We start from the raw sequence: 18,557 nt of genomic DNA, 5'->3' as shown, positions 1-18,557 counted from the left end.
CTATTTAAAATCATCACTTCCACATTATTTGAAGTACTTCACACTGGACCTAAAGCTCTGTGTTCATGTGTACATTTGCATCTCATGTCAGATAAGCAGTGAAGAATATTTGCCCTTTTCTCTCTAAGGATACCCCTAAATCCAAGACTGGATTTAGGGGTATTCCAGTGGAATACCCACAGTTTTCCTTCATCATTGGAATACCCACAGTTTTCCTTCATCATTTATTTTATGCAATACAAAGAAAGGTCTTCTCCATGAGGGTCAAGGATCTTTCCTATTTTTTTTGTCTCTGTATATGTTTGTATATTAGTATATGTTTCTTGAAAAAACATGTAGATACTGGACCTGTAAGCAAGGAAATTGCATGGTGGAAATGCTCTCATGCTGTTGATTTGTAGTCTGCCTGGAATATATTTTCCTACTTTTAGGAAAACTGATCTTTATGCACTATATTGGCAGTTAACTGAGATTGCACAAAATGAATGAAAATTTTCTGAATTAAAAACTTGATGTCGACCATTCAGCAGAACATCAATGAAAAATACTGTTTTGAATTAGTACACAAAATGTTAAAAAAAAGCCTCCAAATCTCCATATGCTAAAGTAATACTTTTGCATCTTACTAATTATCAGTAGAATTTCAATTGGTTTATTATAGCCAAAGGTTAAATTTAGTTAAGAATACTGCTCTTTTCAAAAAATCTCTTCAGTAGAGAGAAAGCTTCTCTTGTCAGGACATCTAGATATGGTCTTCAGCAAATCTGTTAAAACTGGAGACTTGAATCAGAATTGGAGAGATTATCTTGTCTCAGCTAAATTTTTTTTTCTTTTTAAAGGCTAAATTCAAGGCTAATACTAAGTATTTAGGTAAAGCAATTTAAAATAGAGATATGTAAAAAAAGTGCAGGATTGAAGAAAACTGCAAAACATCTTTAAATTATTTCAAGGCGAGTAGTACAACTTCTAAATAGGTAAATTGCAAAGAATCTTACACAGAACAGTGATTTCAGTGAAACCAATAAAATTCTCATTACATAAAGAAATTGTATATAGATATAAATTATACCATATGATAGATGAACTTCAAAATTAGGGAATAATTCAATTATCTTTTCCCCCTTGTTAATCTAGTGCCTCATCTAATATCCTTTACACATTCTAAACCACTCAGTGCAATCTCACTAAGCTGATCCTCACTGTTTTTCTACAGAAATGGTTTATAGTTATATAAACCTTGGAGTACTTACCACTTAGTTTGGGACTTGGTGTTCCCAATGCTGGTCTGGGATCCTTCACTAATATTTTAGAACCAGCTATTAGAAAGAATAAAAGATATAAAGATAAATCAGTAGAAAGATGTTACTCTGAAACAATAAAAATAATTTCCATCATGGAATTGATTTGTTTAAAACCATATAGGATGATGTTTAAAACTAAAATATGAGTGAGCTTTCAGTTGATATCAAACTATAGTATCACAGGAGCACTGGCACACAAATTTCTTCTGTTCCCCCATGTCCTCCTAAATCAGGCACCTGGATGCTATTAAGTAATTTTCAGCTGTCAACCAGTGCAGGGTTTCACTTCAGAATCCATGTTTCAGAATTCAGAGTCCTGGACCATGCACCTAATATGTGAGATGCTTTCTAATATAGCATCTAATCCTGGCTATACCACTTGGATTAGGAGCAGTGAACAGTGCATACCGCAATGTAAAACCAAAAGATGAAGACACACATAACAAAGGGAGCTTGAAATAATTTCTCTCCAGGACTTAACTATCCTCAACATTACTGAGTGAAACATCTTGTGTTCAAGACTGAAAACCCATAAATACTGGTTTAATCTCTTAATATTGAAGGAGAAGGTCCTGATTCTTTAAAGGATAACAACAGAAAGAAAGAAACAAAAGAGGCTGTCCAGAGTATCTCCAACTGCTCAGGTGATATGAGAACTGGAAGTTAGAGAATACAATTTCTTCTCTGCTTAGAGCAGAAACTCTCCCACCACTGAAGATGATGAACTAAAGGCCACTAGGACTTTATAATTTCCTGGAGATTAAGCTATTTTCTTTTAATCTAACTTGGATTAATTGGAAGATAAAGAAGACAAATAATTCTGCCTCCTAATGTAAAATATTCTCATGTAGCAGTAGACTCAATTCCCTGCTCCAACTGTGATTTCAATGTTTTGTATTTTGGGTCTTGGCCTTGAACTCAGGTCTTTTCTCTCCAATCCATGTCCTAAAAAAATATGTAAGAAGAGAAACTACCTTTCCCGTAAACTGAGTATTTTTCTGCATAAAAAGGAAATTTTTGCAAGGACTGAGAATATTTTTATTGAGAATAAATTTTAGTTTTTTTAAAAGGTGTTTTCTTGTCATGTATGTTAAAACTGTGAAGAAGCAAGGGTGGTGGTTGAAATGCAACCTAAGGTTCTCATGGACTATTACTACTGATAGATTAACCCCTATTTCCTCTCTGTTTTGAAAGAATCTTACTAAACTTCACTGTACATTGTTGACCTGGAGGACATGGTTCAACAGTGCATGCCTTCTGACTACATTAAGTTCACGTTAGAAATATCTGGATCACATTTTCCAGCTGGGCTTTAGCATAAAAAGATGATGAGTCAATTTGCTTTGTCAAGTTGAAAAATTTCTAGTCAAGTCCACAACTGCAATTTGAAATACAAAATTAAACTTAAATACTAATTTAGTTTAATTCCCCTACACATCCCTATGGAGCTCTCAGCTCTAAACATTTTATCCCTTTTCATATATTTCCAAGTTGTTTTTGTGAAGTTCAAAATGAGAAGCGAACAACTTCTTCTAACAGCAGCAGCAGAAAATTCTTGAATCATAATACAATCTATGAATCACATTTGGCCTGGCATAATACTTTCCAACTACTGAACAAGTCATAAGCTTCCTGGCTGCTAGCTTTCTAGTGTTTTCCCAAAGTTCTGCTTTATTCTCCCCCAGCACTTGCCTGGCATACAATTCCAAAACACCTGTTTTTTAGTAATACAAACTATTCATTTCCTATTTCTCTTCCAAGTAGCAGTGATTGGCTACAAAGCCTTTGAATGCCTCTGCAAGAGCCCTGGGGATAACCACATCTGAAACATTAGGTAACAGAAATCTGAAAAGTCCTTTAATTATTGAGGAAATAAAATTCTAAACAGTTCCTACAGGTGAATATATTCCTTATCTCACATGAAAACCTCCTTGCTCGCCATGATTGGCTATGGCGTTTTCCATGTCCTGTTGTGACTAAGTGGGTGGTAAAAGTTAGGAACAAAGGTGGGAACAGCAAGGAAAAAGTAGGTGCATTTTATTTTCTAGTAGTATACAGTACCTTACATAAAAATGTAAAATAATAAGTAACTCTCTGGATTAATTTCACACAGTGATTCAGACATCTTGGACTTTAGGCATCTTTCTCAAAAATTACTACAAAATCATTAAATAATTTAGGTTGGAAAGGACCTCTATGATCTTAGAGTCCAATAGCTAACCTAACACTACCGAGTCCTCTGCTACATTATGACTCTAAATGCCACATCTACAGATCTACACATCTACCTCCACCATTTTCCCAGGCAGCCTGTCCCCATGCTTGATAATTCTTCCTAATTTTTCCTGAAAAATTCTCATAATGTCCAACCTGAGCCTCGCCTGGCACAGCTTGAGGCCATTTTCTCTCATCACTTGTTAACTTGAAGAAGGGATCAACATTCACCTTGCTACAACCTGTTTTCAGGTATTTATAGAAAGAAGAAAGGTCTTCCCTCAGCATCCTTTTCTCCAAGATAAAGTCCCTCAGCTTCCCCAGACTCTCCTCATAAGCCTTCTGCTGCAAACCTTTCACCAGCTTCATTCCTCTTCTTTGGGAATTGTCCAATACCTCAATATCTTTCTTGGAGTGAAGGGTCCAAAACTGCACACACTATTCAAGGTGTGGTCTCACCAGTGCCAAGTACTGAGTGACCACTAAGTAGGTCAGTTTGTTGTAAAAATGATGTGATTCATCAAAGACCTGCCTTTTATAAAAACATGCTGACTGGGACAAATCAAATTGCAGGTGCCAAGTCCAAGTAAAGAAGAGCACTGAAATATGACAGATGGCAGATGCAGTGGGAAACAGAAGAGCTTACCTTCACAAACTGGAACTTTCCCAGTCCATGTGCCATCAGATCTACAGGCTCTGTGCTCTGATCCTCCTGCCAAGAAGAAGCCTGGCTGACAAGTGTAAATCAATGTATAACCAAGCGACGGAAGATCCATTCCTGCAACGTTAGCATGACTTGGTGTTTCTGGTTGTTTACAGCTGTGAGCTACAAAGATAAAATATCCTTCTGTCAAAATGGTGAAACTATATCTGAAAAGATAATATAAGCCCATTCTGACAGTTAACTATCGAAGTAAAAAAAAAAATAGAAATTACATATTAATATATTTTAATTTATATTATAAATTACTATATAGTCTATAAAATATCACAAAAAATCAGTAAATACACCATTAAACATGGACCTTCCAATTCCAAGGGACCAAGAACAGACTGAAATGCACTTGCATGAGCAAAATTATTGACTGCATATAACAGAAAGGTCACACACCATACCAGACTTAAGAGCAATCATAGCTTGTGACTTACACCACTTATAATATCTATGCAGCATTGTATAAGAGTAAGTAAATGGTCAGTTGGAAAACACAGTGAAAGATCATGGAAAAATTTAAGGTGAGCTGTATCAGAAAAATTAAGTTACCATTTCTAATGTCATATGAAGATTCTTATATATTTAACAATCACCACAATGTGGGATGTATGTGTTATCTCAAAGACAGCAAACGTCCAAGAGCAGAGTTCACCTTTCAACACACTAAGCTACTGATTTGCTGTTTGCTTAAGTTTAATGCTAGCACCAGCTGAAATAATAGTAATACTGTTTCCTTCTGTGGATATGTTCTCCATTCACTGAAGTGATTCTATAGGGTCAGACCTTACAAGGTAAGACTATTTCCAGAAAAAATGCAGCTGACTAGATGAACTAGAAAGATTATCCATGATCTTATGTCTTTAGTAAATTATCATTATTTGACAAAGTGTAACAGATCTATGAAATGAAGTGCTGCTGTCTGTACTCAAAGAAGATTCTCTCTATTCCAGATTCAAAGATTTCCAGCTGCAAACACTTTTTTCTGATCTTAAAATACTGTGACTCCTGTGGTAGTGCGTTTTCTTTATATTTTATGTACGGTTCTTTATAGTTGTATTTCCCCAATGGTTTGTCCCGGTTTCCCCCTATTACCCAGTTGGTACATCCTTTTGTTCTGTTTTCCCGCCTGGTCCTCCCTTCCCGCCTTTCCAGTACCCATCCATCAACCTGGAAAGTGCTGAGTCACTCCCCTATCCCCTCCCAGGTGCCTTGTCCGTCACTCGGTGTTCCTTCCCCTCTATCCAGAAACTTCTCCTTAGGGCACCGAGTGATTGGGCGAGGGCCTGGGGCCACTCCCATTCCCCAACCCCATTGGACCAGGCCAGATCACCCCATCCCGGAGCCACTCCCTTTCCCTCACCTCATTGGTTCCTCAATATCCTTCCCCCAAGGTTTTCCCCTCCCAGAGACCATATAACTTGGTGTCAGACCCCTCCCAATCGTTCCAGTTGGCTGGCACCACTTCTGTGTGTTTGGCCCCGTTGGCCCTCAATAAAGGAGATTCAGCCCCCAACTGGATCCGCCTTTCCTTCATACTGACGAGGCTTGCCAGCGCCTTCCCAGGGACCCACAAAGGCGTCCTCCAAACCCTACTAAGGAGCAGCGGAGGGCGCCTCCACTGCCCACTCTCGCCCCAAGGAGAGCTAGCCGGGGCTAGAGAGATCGAGGGTCTGGGGCGGGAGCGCGGCAGCTGGCGCCCAACGTGGGGCCCCGTTTTTAGGCGCTGGACCCCTCGTCAGAGGATTTTAGGGTCCTCGGGACCTGAAGATTTTATCCTCGTGGCCGTCAGCTACCCCCGGTGGGAGCAGACCCGCGTTTTAGTGGGCGGCGCTCCCGGGGGACGGATCCGGCAGCTCCAGACAGCACCGCTGGAGTCGGCTCCCCCTCGTCGGTGAGATACAGTGGGATTTTTCGTTTCTGTCCCTCCCTTGGGGATCCCTCGGTTTCTCTTTATTTGGGCTCCCCCGGCACTCCCCTATCCTTCCCGGTTGAGGGTTTATTCCCTCTTTGGTTGGGTTTTCTTTTTCCCCTGGGGTGGGGAAAGAATCCCTTTTCTTTGGTGCCTCCCTTCCCGGGCGGGAGGCTGAAGGTTTAGGGAGAGAGCGGGAGGGACAGTCTTCTCCTTTTAGTTGTTAATTTTCCCCACTGTACGCTCCGAGGCACATTTTCCAACCGACAGTATGGGTGCAAAACTGTCCGTGCCTCAGAAAGGCTTATATACCCAAGTTGTGGGCATCCTGTTAATGGGGGGGGTTAAAGTTAAAAAATCTGAGATAAAAAAGTTTGTCCGGTGGCTGTCTCAGGCTTTCCCCAGCGTTTCGGCAGCTAAATTATATCAAATCCCCTTTTGGGATCAGGTAGGGAGAGAGATCTTGCGACAGCAGGATCTTTCTCTCTCCAAATTCACCCTATTGGCTTTACAAATTAGAGATATTATTAAAAATCATTATGAAAGCCTGCCACAGCCAGCCGAGGACAAACCGATCCCCAGTTCTGCGCCTAGCGCAAAAAATCCTACTCCTCTTTCCTCTCCCTCTTCCCTAAAGTCGGGCATTCTCAGACAGTCATCCCGGCGTCGTCCGCAGGCAGAATCTGGGCTCTCTGAGAATGTCCTAGACGCCCCGCGGGGCAGTGCAGGCACTGCCCATGCTTCTACCCCTTCCCCTTCTTCCCCGCAATGTACAGCCCCGTCCCGTAAGAGTTCTGTTCGTTTTAAGGTACCCCAAAACCCCGAAAATCCCTCATCTCCCCTTTCTTCCCGAGTCCCACAAAATGGCTCCTCAATATCCTTCCCCCAAGGTTTTCCCCTCCCAGAGACCATATAACTTGGTGTCAGACCCCTCCCAATCGTTCCAGTTGGCTGGCACCACTTCTGTGTGTTTGGCCCCGTTGGCCCTCAATAAAGGAGATTCAGCCCCCAACTGGATCCGCCTTTCCTTCATACTGACGAGGCTTGCCAGCGCCTTCCCAGGGACCCACAAAGGCGTCCTCCAAACCTTACTAAGGAGCAGCGGAGGGCGCCTCCACTGCCCACTCTCGCCCCAAGGAGAGCTAGCCGGGGCTAGAGAGATCGAGGGTCTGGGGCGGGAGCGCGGCAGCTGGCCCCCTCGATGCCCAATGAGAGAAGAATTCATCAAATTCCAGCAGCAGCAGCAGGGGAGGAGTGCCCCCAACCTTGGGGGGAAACAAAAAAACTAGGAGGTCAGCGCAGTCCCTCCCTGCGCCAAGACACAAATGTGGTGGGTTCCCTAACAACTGAGGAGAGGAGGGACAATAGTTATCAAAGCCCACCCGAGGACAATCTACCGGACATGACACATCGGACTACGGCTGGCGAACCAACCTATATGCGGGAGGATGTTGATTTTATCCCCGCCGCTTGGCTTGGTCGGGACCCCGACCATCCCAAGCCGGTCCTTAACACCTCTTCCGGTTTCTCCCCATATAGGTTGGCCCTGACTGAGGCTCTGTATCTGAAGGACGACGACTGGCATTTCATCACAGTCGACACAAGGGACCCAGGAACCTGGAGGAACATCCGCAGTAAGTATATCGTTCTTGGGGACACAAAATTCACGCCACTCGACATTACCATCGCACCCTGTTTAACATCTAGAGATCCTGAACAATTGGTTTTGTGGCTGCATTGCTCCCATCCTCCGGTCTTCCTTCCCAAGGGCCAAATCATCGCCCAAGCTATTCCGATCTCTGGGCCTCCGGTACACCCTGAAGATTTATGGAAAAAATCAGCAAAGCAAGATTACCAGGTGTGCCAGGCCCAGGTCATTGGGAAGGAAAGACCAAAGTTATCCTGTTACATGAGGAAGGATGGGGAGTTCAAACATCTTAACGGACTCCTGGACACAGGGGCAGACGTGACGGTCATCCCCGAACGGGATTGGCCGTCACGATGGGAATTGCAAAACGTGGCGGGAAAAATTCAAGGTGTAGGGGGTTCTCAATTGGCCAAACAGTCTAAAAACATCGTAAAATTTGAGGGGCCGAACGGGCAATCGGCTTATTTACGCCCGTTCGTTTTAGATTATACGGAACCCTTGTGGGGGAGAGACCTGATGGCCCAATGGGGGGTCACAATTGACATCCCGACCCCTCAGGTTTTTCGGGCAGCGGTCACTGAGGAGCGTCCTACCCAAAAACTAAATTGGCTTACAGATACACCAGTGTGGGTAGAGCAGTGGCCGCTCAATAAGCAGAAATTGAAAGCGCTCCGGGAGCTCGTGAAGGAGCAACTCGCCAAAGGGAACATCCAGGAAACGACATCCCCCTGGAATTCCCCCGTCTTTGTCTTGAAAAAACCAGGCAAAGACGAGTGGCGCCTCCTCCACGACCTCCGTGCAATAAACAATGTCATCGAAGATATGGGTCCTCTCCAACCAGGGATGCCGTCCCCTACGATGTTGCCCGAAAATTGGGAATTGGCGGTAATTGACATAAAGAACTGTTTCTTTCAAATTCCCTTACACCCTGATGACGCGCCACGGTTCGCCTTCTCGGTTCCTTCCATCAACCGAGAAGCCCCAATGGAGAGATACCACTGGAAAGTACTTCCTCAAGGCATGAAGAACAGCCCAAGTATTTGCCAGTGGTACGTCTCTTCATTGCTGTCCCCTGTGCGTGCAGCCACCGAGGGCGTGATCATCCAACATTATATGGATGATATTCTAATTTGTGCCCCCAACAGCGATTTACTTACACACGCGCTTGAACTGACAACCGACGCGTTGGTTGCTGTAGGGTTCGAGCTGCGAGAAGATAAGATTCAAAAGATGCCACCCTGGAAGTACCTGGGCTTGGAAATAAACAAGCGGACCATTGTTCCGCAAAAATTGGCTATTAAGAATTCAATTCGAAATCTAGCAGACGTGCAGCAGCTGTGTGGGTCTTTAAACTGGGTGAGACCCTGGTTAGGTATTAACAACGAAGACCTAGCTCCCCTTTTCGATTTATTGAAAGGGGGGGACGAGCCTAGTTCTCCCAGGGAGCTCACCCCAGAGGCCAAAGCTGCTTTGCAGAGGGTCCAGGAGGCGATGTCTGCCAGGCAGGCCCACAGGTGTGATCCGGGCCTGCCCTTCAAATTCATCATACTGGGCAGACTGCCACACCTCCATGGAGTCATTTTCCAGTGGACAGACACCCTGGAGAAGGGCAAGGATCATGACAAAAGGGACCCACTCTCCATCATAGAGTGGGTATTCCTGAGTCACTCTAGATCCAAAAGAATGACGCAGCCACAGGAGCTGGTGGCGGACCTGATCCGCAAAGCTAGAATGCGGATCCGGGAGTTGGCAGGGTGTGACTTCGAATGCATTCACATTCCCTTACAATTAGATTCGGGCCACTTTACAAAAGCAATGTTGGAACACCTGCTGCAATCAAATGAATCGTTGCAGTTTGCACTAGACAGCTACACCGGGAAAATTTCTGTTTTGAGACCGGCCCACAAAATTTTCAATTCGGACGTTCAATTTGCATTATCTACAAAACAAATCCAGAGCAAAAAACCCTTAAAAGCTCTGACAGTTTTTACAGACGCGTCCGGAGGGTCCCACAAGTCAGTAGTGACTTGGAAAGATCCTCAAACTCAGCGGTGGGAGGCAGATGTCGTTGAGGTGGAGGGATCCCCTCAGGTAGCTGAGTTGGTCGCAGTCGTCAGAGCTTTTGAGCGGTTCTCTGAACCTTTTAATTTGGTTACTGATTCGGCTTACGTAGCAGGTGTAGTGTCTAGGGCACAGGATGCCATCCTGCAAGGTGTTTCCAACGATGCCCTCAATAAGTTGCTCTCCAAGCTGATAAAGCTAATCTCCCACCGGGAGCAACCATTCTATGTGATGCATATCAGGTCACACACCGACCTGCCGGGGTTTTTGGCCGAGGGTAATCGGCGTGCCGATTCCCTCGCTGTCGCCCCCGCACAGCTGACGCCACTCCCGGACAAGTTCCAACAGGCCAAGATCAGCCACCAGCTCTACCATCAGAATGCGCCTGGTCTGGTCCGGCAGTTCCATCTGACCCGGGACCAGGCCAAGGCCATTGTGGCCACATGCCCGTCCTGTAAGTCGCTCCCCCTACCATCGGTGAGCGCAGGGGCTAATCCCAGGGGTCTGAGGTCCTGTGAGGTGTGGCAGATGGACGTCACTCACATCCCCTCCTTCGGGAGGATGAAGTACGTCCACGTCTCCGTGGATACCTTCTCCGGAGCAGTTTTCGCCTCTGCCCACACAGGAGAGAAGGCCAAAGATGTAGAGAAACACCTAATACAAGCCTTCTCTATGCTGGGCGTCCCAAAACAAATCAAAACCGATAACGCCCCCGGGTACACCTCCAGAGAACTCGCAGGCTTCCTACAGCAATGGGGAATAGAACATAAAACCGGCATCGCCTATTCCCCATCAGGTCAAGCCGTGGTGGAGAGGACTCATCAGAACATCAAAAAGATGCTAAAACAACAGCGCTCAGCATCGAAAAATGAGTCCCCCCAGGTTCAACTGTCACGGGCCCTTTTTACCTTAAATTTCCTTAATTGTTCTTTTGAATGCCTCAACCCTCCCATCGTGAGGCATTTCAACTCCTCAGAACAGAGCCAGGTCAGGGAAAGGCCGCCAGTTCTCATTAAAGACCCTGAGACCTGGCGGCTGGAGGGACCCTATGACTTAGTCACCTGGGGACGGGGATACGCTTGCGTATCCACGCCCTCAGGCCTGAGGTGGGTCCCTTCCAAATTCGTCCGGCCGTATGTCCCCAAGATCCAAAAACACGAACCGATCAGTCCTCAGGTTGGGCACGCCGCCCTCCGACGGCGGAGGAGGTCCCTCTCACCCGACCCCCAGTTCCCTTTACCCAACTCCTCCTCTCCTTCCCGTGGCTCCTGGGAATCTCTGTTCCTTTCCCACCTAAACCTCCCCGATTTCGAGTATTAATTTATATTTCAGTTACTCCCCAGACACGCACTCCGCCAAAAGACCACCCGGCACGATGTCATCTCTGAGCCTCATCCTTCTCGGCCTCATCATCGCCTTGAGACCCCTGCAAGCCTGGATCGTACCACAGCCGCCAGCAAATGTTTGGACCACCCTTGCAAAATCCCTTAATCAAGACCATTTATGTTTGTCAACCACTTCCGCTGCCAATCCCTTTCTGTCCTGTCTCGTGGGGATCCCATATCCTATAGTTAAGTTTCCTTTTACCCTCCCTTTAAACTCCTCCGTCCTCCGTATAAAAAATGACACCAATCCCTTTATCTCCCAACCCCTAGACCCACCAGATGCATGGAGGGCGTGGGTCAGAACCTTCCCGGTTATGGCAAAAGAGCCCGAGGAACTTGAACTACTCGGCTCTTCCCTGGCCTATACCTGCTTCCGTTTCCTTGATTATAACCCATATGTCCATCCCAAAAGAATAATCAAACAAACAATCACAGAATACCAGGATAAAAATTGGTGCAAAAAGGTAATCTATATCTCAGACTTTTCAACCCCTGACAACAAGCCCCATTCCCTTCCTAAAGGTGTGTTTTTAATTTGTGGAAATCGGGCTTGGGCAGGCATCCCCCCTCACCTAGTCGGAGGGCCATGCGCATTCGGGCAGTTGAGCTTGTTTACTCCCAATAAAACCCATATAGCGCATTGGAAACAGCTAAATCAGACAGGTCAATTGACTCGCCAAAAGAGAGATACTGGACTCACTGATTGGGACGAAAACTGTAATGATGAAGTCACCCATTGGACAAAAGCAAAGAGCGTTGCTACCATTGCATTTTTACCATGGATAGGAATCGCTCAAGCATTCAATGAATTGGCCGGCCTTGAATGCTGGGTAGCTAAGCAAGCCAACCTTACATCAACTGCCCTAAGCAACCTCCTAACAGATGAGGAAGTCACGAGACAGGCAACCCTTCAAAACCGAGCCGCAATTGATTTCCTTTTGTTATTACATAATCATAAATGTAAAGAATTTGCTGGCCTGTGTTGTATGAATTTGAGTTCCAGAGCCGAAGATGTCCGCACCTCCATCACTAAAATGCAGGACATGATCCATCATCTAAAAAAGGAAACTGCAGGGTGGTTGGACTCTCTTTTAGAAGGATGGGGACTTTCCGGGTGGATCAAATCTATTATGCAAACTGGATTGATGCTGCTGCTGGGGCTCGTTGCCTTTATCATCGGCTTTGGTGTGATTAAGAGACTGTTAATGAAAGCCCTTAACTCCACTATCAACATCAATCACGCCACGCTGGCCGAGCCATATGAACTTAAACCCCTCAACAAAGAAGAACAACAAGAAAAAAATCCCTCCGAGGGGGAAAGCATATGGTTCGAAGACGAGCCCGGAGACTGTGAAACCCCTAGTTAAAAGACTTATTTTTACTCTCCTCCCGTTCTTTTCTTTTTAAACAAAAAAGGGGGAGATGTGGTAGTGCGTTTTCTTTATATTTTATGTACGGTTCTTTATAGTTGTATTTCCCCAATGGTTTGTCCCGGTTTCCCCCTATTACCCAGTTGGTACATCCTTTTGTTCTGTTTTCCCGCCTGGTCCTCCCTTCCCGCCTTTCCAGTACCCATCCATCAACCTGGAAAGTGCTGAGTCACTCCCCTATCCCCTCCCAGGTGCCTTGTCCGTCACTCGGTGTTCCTTCCCCTCTATCCAGAAACTTCTCCTTAGGGCACCGAGTGATTGGGCGAGGGCCTGGGGCCACTCCCATTCCCCAACCCCATTGGACCAGGCCAGATCACCCCATCCCGGAGCCACTCCCTTTCCCTCACCTCATTGGTTCCTCAATATCCTTCCCCCAAGGTTTTCCCCTCCCAGAGACCATATAACTTGGTGTCAGACCCCTCCCAATCGTTCCAGTTGGCTGGCACCACTTCTGTGTGTTTGGCCCCGTTGGCCCTCAATAAAGGAGATTCAGCCCCCAACTGGATCCGCCTTTCCTTCATACTGACGAGGCTTGCCAGCGCCTTCCCAGGGACCCACAAAGGCGTCCTCCAAACCCTACTAAGGAGCAGCGGAGGGCGCCTCCACTGCCCACTCTCGCCCCAAGGAGAGCTAGCCGGGGCTAGAGAGATCGAGGGTCTGGGGCGGGAGCGCGGCAGACTCCTTGACTGGGAAACAGTTCAAACTCTTTACTAGAACTGATTTGAATTATATGCTTTCCAGTGTATTTTAGAATAGGGTCTTCTGATATGTCCTATTCTCACCATCTCCTCTCTGAGTTGGAAGCGTTGTATGCTTTTAGATAGAAATTGACTTTGGATGAAGATGTATCTATTTTAGCGCTTTTTTTTTAGTTCTATTGTTATACAAAAATTCACTCAGAATCAGATTACTAGCTGCTGTAAGATAGTAATGCAGATTTCTGCTAACTTTCAGATAATAAATTCATACAGATTAACTTTATGACAATATTACTGCAGCTAAATAATCTAGATTAAAAAATTGAGGAAGGAAAAAAATTATAATTTCTTACGTATACATTCTGGCTGGATGCCACTCCATGTAAGATCAGGAAGGCAAGTACGTGTTGTTGAACCATGGAGCAGGTGTCCTTTTTTACACTGAAATTGAACAACATTTCCCACCTGTTGAAAAGTAGAAAACACAGTAATATTGTTATAAGCAACTATCAAGCTGGGGTTTTTTTCCTAAATTTGATTACTCCTTCACATAATGCAGACTTGATAAGTTGTGATTCTCTTTCTATGGAAAGTAAATTAATTTCACAGAACAATTTGATATGAAATAAAAAACTGCTTCACTCTCAGAAGAATTACTCTCCCCCCAAAATTAGATCCATCATGGAAGAAAATCGAATCCTCATCTTCTGCGGTCTCTCTAGTGTGTTGCTTTGGGCCTGGAACAGTTGATGAACTGTGAGTTTGGAAACAAAGCTTATGGTGCCTTCCCCACTCTGGGCCAAAGGAGAGCCAGTTGGACAAAATTGCCACAAACAAGGGAAGTCTCAGAACTGAAATGGGTATTAGATTCCGCTGGACTTTTGCTGAACTAGATCCCCCTTGGGAAATACTGGATATATTTACAGGTTATAATGAGAAATATTTGATTAGAATAGAAGGGACTGGTCAACAACACTGGAATGCTTCAGAATGTTCCTATGATATTTTAATTTTGTTTTTTGATGAGAGGAGGTAAAGAATAACAGCTCTTCATACCACTTTGATAATAGAAACTGGAACACAATTACATTACAATTTACAATAGCAATTCATCTGAGATTCGCTTTTAATTATTATTCTTATTATGAGTATGTTTTGCATAAAAAAGAAAATAGAATTCTTACAGTTTCTACACAAACATAAAATGGAATAACTTGTTCAGCATGTCCAGTCATGGTGAAATTGATGAAAATGCAAATAATCCTTAGTTTTTGCCAAAAGTGAGGAAATTATATTAAAAGTACATCATTCAGAGAGTAATGTATTACATAGTGTGAGTGCTTAACTCAAATATTAAGGTGCATAGATCATATCTACTGTTCTGCAGTGACCTGTATTAATATATTTATCAACTCATGTTTAAACAAAAAGTAGAAAATGTTAAACTGTCTGTGACAGAACATTTATAGTTCTGGTTTGGGTATGATTTTTTAATTATTTTGCTTACAAATGTAGCACTTGATTCAGACTGATGCTCAAAGGTAAAATGTGGATTATTTCTTGATAGTTTAGTACTGCAAAACAGCATTTCACTGCTACAAGTATTCATTTGAAACTTTATAGTACTATTCTATTTCAGCTCAATTTTCTCATCAGAATGAAATTTAATAATAACTCATGAACTATGGATAGTAGCTCATCAACACAGGATGTGATTTAAAATTCATCTTTATTTTGCTCTTTTCTGTGTTCACTGGACTATGTAATTACTTTTAAAAGATTTGAAGGAAATACACTAAATCACTTGCATGATTAAGCACAAAGTAGTAAAGTACTACAAGTTTTAGAAATTGCACCAAGTAGCTATAGAAGCTTTTTTTTATTTCATGGTAAAGATCTTAGTTAAAACAATCACCATCAATACATTACTTTTAAAAAGTGCTAGCCTTAACATGTGTTCATATTATCACATCAGTGGACAAGGGAAGCACTACAGATATTGTTTCTCTTAACTTCTGTAAAGCCTTTCACAAGAATCCCCCAAAACATCCTTCTCTCTAAATTGGACAAAGATTGATTAATCAGTGGACTGTTAGATGGATAAGAAAGTAACAGGACAGTCACATCCAGAGGGTAGTGGTCAATGTCTCAGAATCCCAGTGGACATCAATGACATATGGTGTCACTCAGGGTTCAGTACTGGAACCAGTGTTATTTAATATCTTCCTTAACAACACAGGTGAAGGGATTGAGTGCATTCTCAGCAAATTCACAAATGACACCAAGCTGAGTGGTGTGTGTGACACATTTGAAGGATGAGATCCATCCAGAGGGACCTGGACAAGATTGAGAAGTGGCCCATGAGAACATCCTGAAGTTTAGTAAGAACAAGTTCAAGGTGCTGCACTACACCTTATAGAAGGGTCGTGCTGGGATATGAGCAGATCAAGAGCAGCCCTGCTGAGAAGGACTTGGGGGTTCTGGGGGATGGGAGGCTGGACATTAGACAGCAATGTGCACTTGCAGCCCAAGAAGCCAGTTGAATCAAGGGAGGCACCAAAAGCAGCGTGGGGCAGTAGGTTGAGGGAAGTGATTCTTTCCCTCTACTCTCTTCTGGTGAGATCACACACACAGTCCTGTGTCCCACTTGGAGTGTCTTGACACAAGAAACCCATGGACTTGTTGGAGGAAATGCACAGAAGGGCTACCAAAATGTTCTGAGGGATCCTCCTGTGAGGAAAGGCTGAGAGAACTGTGCTTGTTAAGCCAGGAAAGAAGGTTTCACTCTGACCTAATTGTGGCCTTCCAGTAACTGAAGGGAGCCTACAAGAAACCTGGTGAGGGACTGTTTACAGACACATGTAGTGATCAGACAAGAGGAAATAGATTCAGAAGAGAGTAGGTTTAGACTAGATACTAGCAAGAATTTCTTTGTTGTGAGGGTGGTGAGAGACTAGGACAAGTTGCCCAGAGAAACTGCTGATGCCTCATATCTGTCTGTGTTCAAGGCTAGACTGGATGGGGCTCTAAGCAACCTGGTATACTGAAAGGTGTCCCTGTGCATGGCAGGGGGGGATGAAACTAGATTATCTTGAAGGTAGCTTTCAACCCAAACCATGACATGATTTTATGGTTTCACATGGTTTCACAAGAAACACAACTTTTATATATGTAAGCACCAAAGCAGCATCAAAAATGTAACAGTTTCCCAAGGGATGAAGATATATAAGAAGTACTGCCATGCTGTTCAAGATTACAAATAAATGAAACTAATATTAAAATTAATATGCAATAAAAGTATTATATTAATTATATAGGATATATATAGTAATTATTAAACAAATAAAAGTAATTTTAAAAAGTTTCGTAATCTATTTTACAATATTCTTGCGTCAGAGGCACCAGATGGCGCTACAATACAGTATTCTATGCTGAAAAACTCCCAGTCTTGACATGCTCAGGCTTGTTCTATGTTTTATTCTACAGCTCAAGAAAAAGCATTAGGATTCTGGGCAACAGTGTTTGCATCTAATAAAAAAAGTAGTGCTTGATGTTTGTCCTGTAGCTGACTTTTCTATAGTGTCAGTTATAGCTGGGATATTCCCCAAATTAACATAATAATTAACTTTTTTTTTCTTTTTTACTTTTTTTTTCTGCTAAACCTCACGAGTGTATATTTGTTATTTTCTAACAGGATAATCTGAGAAGAAAATGCATAAATCTGATAATAAAATGCATAAATATCAACCTGCATCTATTTATAAAGTACTATACATTTTTTTCACCAAATAAGATGAAAGTAATGTATAACAATTATAAAAATAATAAGTTATTATCCTTCTTATTTCTTATATTTTTTGTAAGAATGGAAGATACTTTTAAATCTCATGAGTTACTCTACAGTCAATCTTTTTCTTAGATTTCAGTTCACTAAAGAACATGAAGACACTCTAATAAATTTCTCTATCACCAGTAATTTGTGCTGAAGAATTGAGAAGCTAAGGGAATGACAGTTGTTTATCTTCAATAACTTTTAGCATCACAGTTTAAGTGAATAAAAACATGCGTCATTAAGTCTTCACTATATCTGTAGTTTGGTAACCCACTAATAAATTATTGCCCTTATAAGAAGATTTTGAGTTTGCTAGACTGCTGGGCAGAAGCTTGACAGGCTTTCTTTGTCTGAAAGAGTCTTGAGCTGCCTGGAGTTTTGTGTTTGTTTTGGTTTTGTTTTGTTTCTAAACTTGCTTTAGCTGTAAAATTTAAATTTCCTGGATCAGGTAGGTATCAGGTTTTATGCCCTTCTTTATCTTTGTATGGTACAATCACAGATTTATATCTATAGCAGAAAAAAAGAAACTAGTATGTGCAGAATGATATATTTCCCACTAATGTGATGAGATACAAAGAAATATAGGCCTGGTGCTGGAACGACAGCAAAGCCCTTGAGAAATGCAGAGAGCAGGATGCTATGAGGAAGACTACAGTGTGACTATGACAAAAGATACAACACAGTCTTAGCACTGGAGATCCTGTTGTTGTGAATAACTTACCCTTGAAGACATACAGGCCTGGACAGGATCAGATATCAGAGGTAAAAAAGAACAACTATATAACACAGGTGAAATGTACCTTATAGTACAGATTGAAATACATGTGTATAGTAATGAGCTGTAGTGTGAGTGGTGTAAAAGTGTGTTAGAAACATAGATAACCTCAGGTGAAACGCAAATGACAGAGACTAAAAAAAGAAAAAGAAAAATCATAAAATCATATTCATGCCACTGAAGCACTCCAATTGTGACACTAACACACTGACACCAGAGACCTCAGGACAATGAGAAGCAGGAAAATACATGATGTCTGATATGGCTTAAATTAATTTTCATTGATGCAGTGGTGGTGCCAACTGTGCTAATGGAGAGAGCTATATTGTGGTAATAGAGCACTTCTCTTGGAACTTCATCTTACAATTTAATCAACATTACATTCACAGAAGAAGATTATTTGCAAGGGTGCTCAACATCTGCAGATCAAGTTTCATATAGAATTTCATGAAATAGAACCCAAGAGCTAGCAGAGGGCTATCACTAGTGCATTGTGCCTATTTTCCTTTTTAAATTAAGACTGCTCTTTGGCTCAGTTTAGGCCTCAATACAAGGGAAGATAGCTGGATTTCTGCAAAACATGTTGGAA

At 43.0% G+C, this 18,557-nt stretch overlaps 1 protein-coding gene across 2 annotated transcripts in view; it reads right to left on the bottom strand.

The window, feature by feature from the left end:
- The window catches only part of CSMD3 (CUB and Sushi multiple domains 3), a 581,291-nt gene that overhangs the window by 12,366 nt on the left and 550,368 nt on the right, over positions 1 to 18,557 (bottom strand). For both annotated transcript variants that reach the window (XM_077782368.1, XM_021546425.3), the window contains exons 64-66: positions 13,715 to 13,826; positions 4,162 to 4,341; positions 1,251 to 1,316 (exon numbers count right to left, since the gene is read on the bottom strand). In XM_077782368.1, coding sequence (XP_077638494.1) covers positions 1,251 to 1,316; positions 4,162 to 4,341; positions 13,715 to 13,826 — 358 coding nt within the window. The remainder of the gene's footprint in view (positions 1 to 1,250; positions 1,317 to 4,161; positions 4,342 to 13,714; positions 13,827 to 18,557) is intronic.

The sequence above is a fragment of the Lonchura striata genome, chromosome 1 (assembly GCF_046129695.1).
Source record: "Lonchura striata isolate bLonStr1 chromosome 1, bLonStr1.mat, whole genome shotgun sequence".
Classification (NCBI taxonomy): domain Eukaryota; kingdom Metazoa; phylum Chordata; class Aves; order Passeriformes; family Estrildidae; genus Lonchura; species Lonchura striata.
This window is presented reverse-complemented; position numbering and strand designations above follow the sequence as displayed.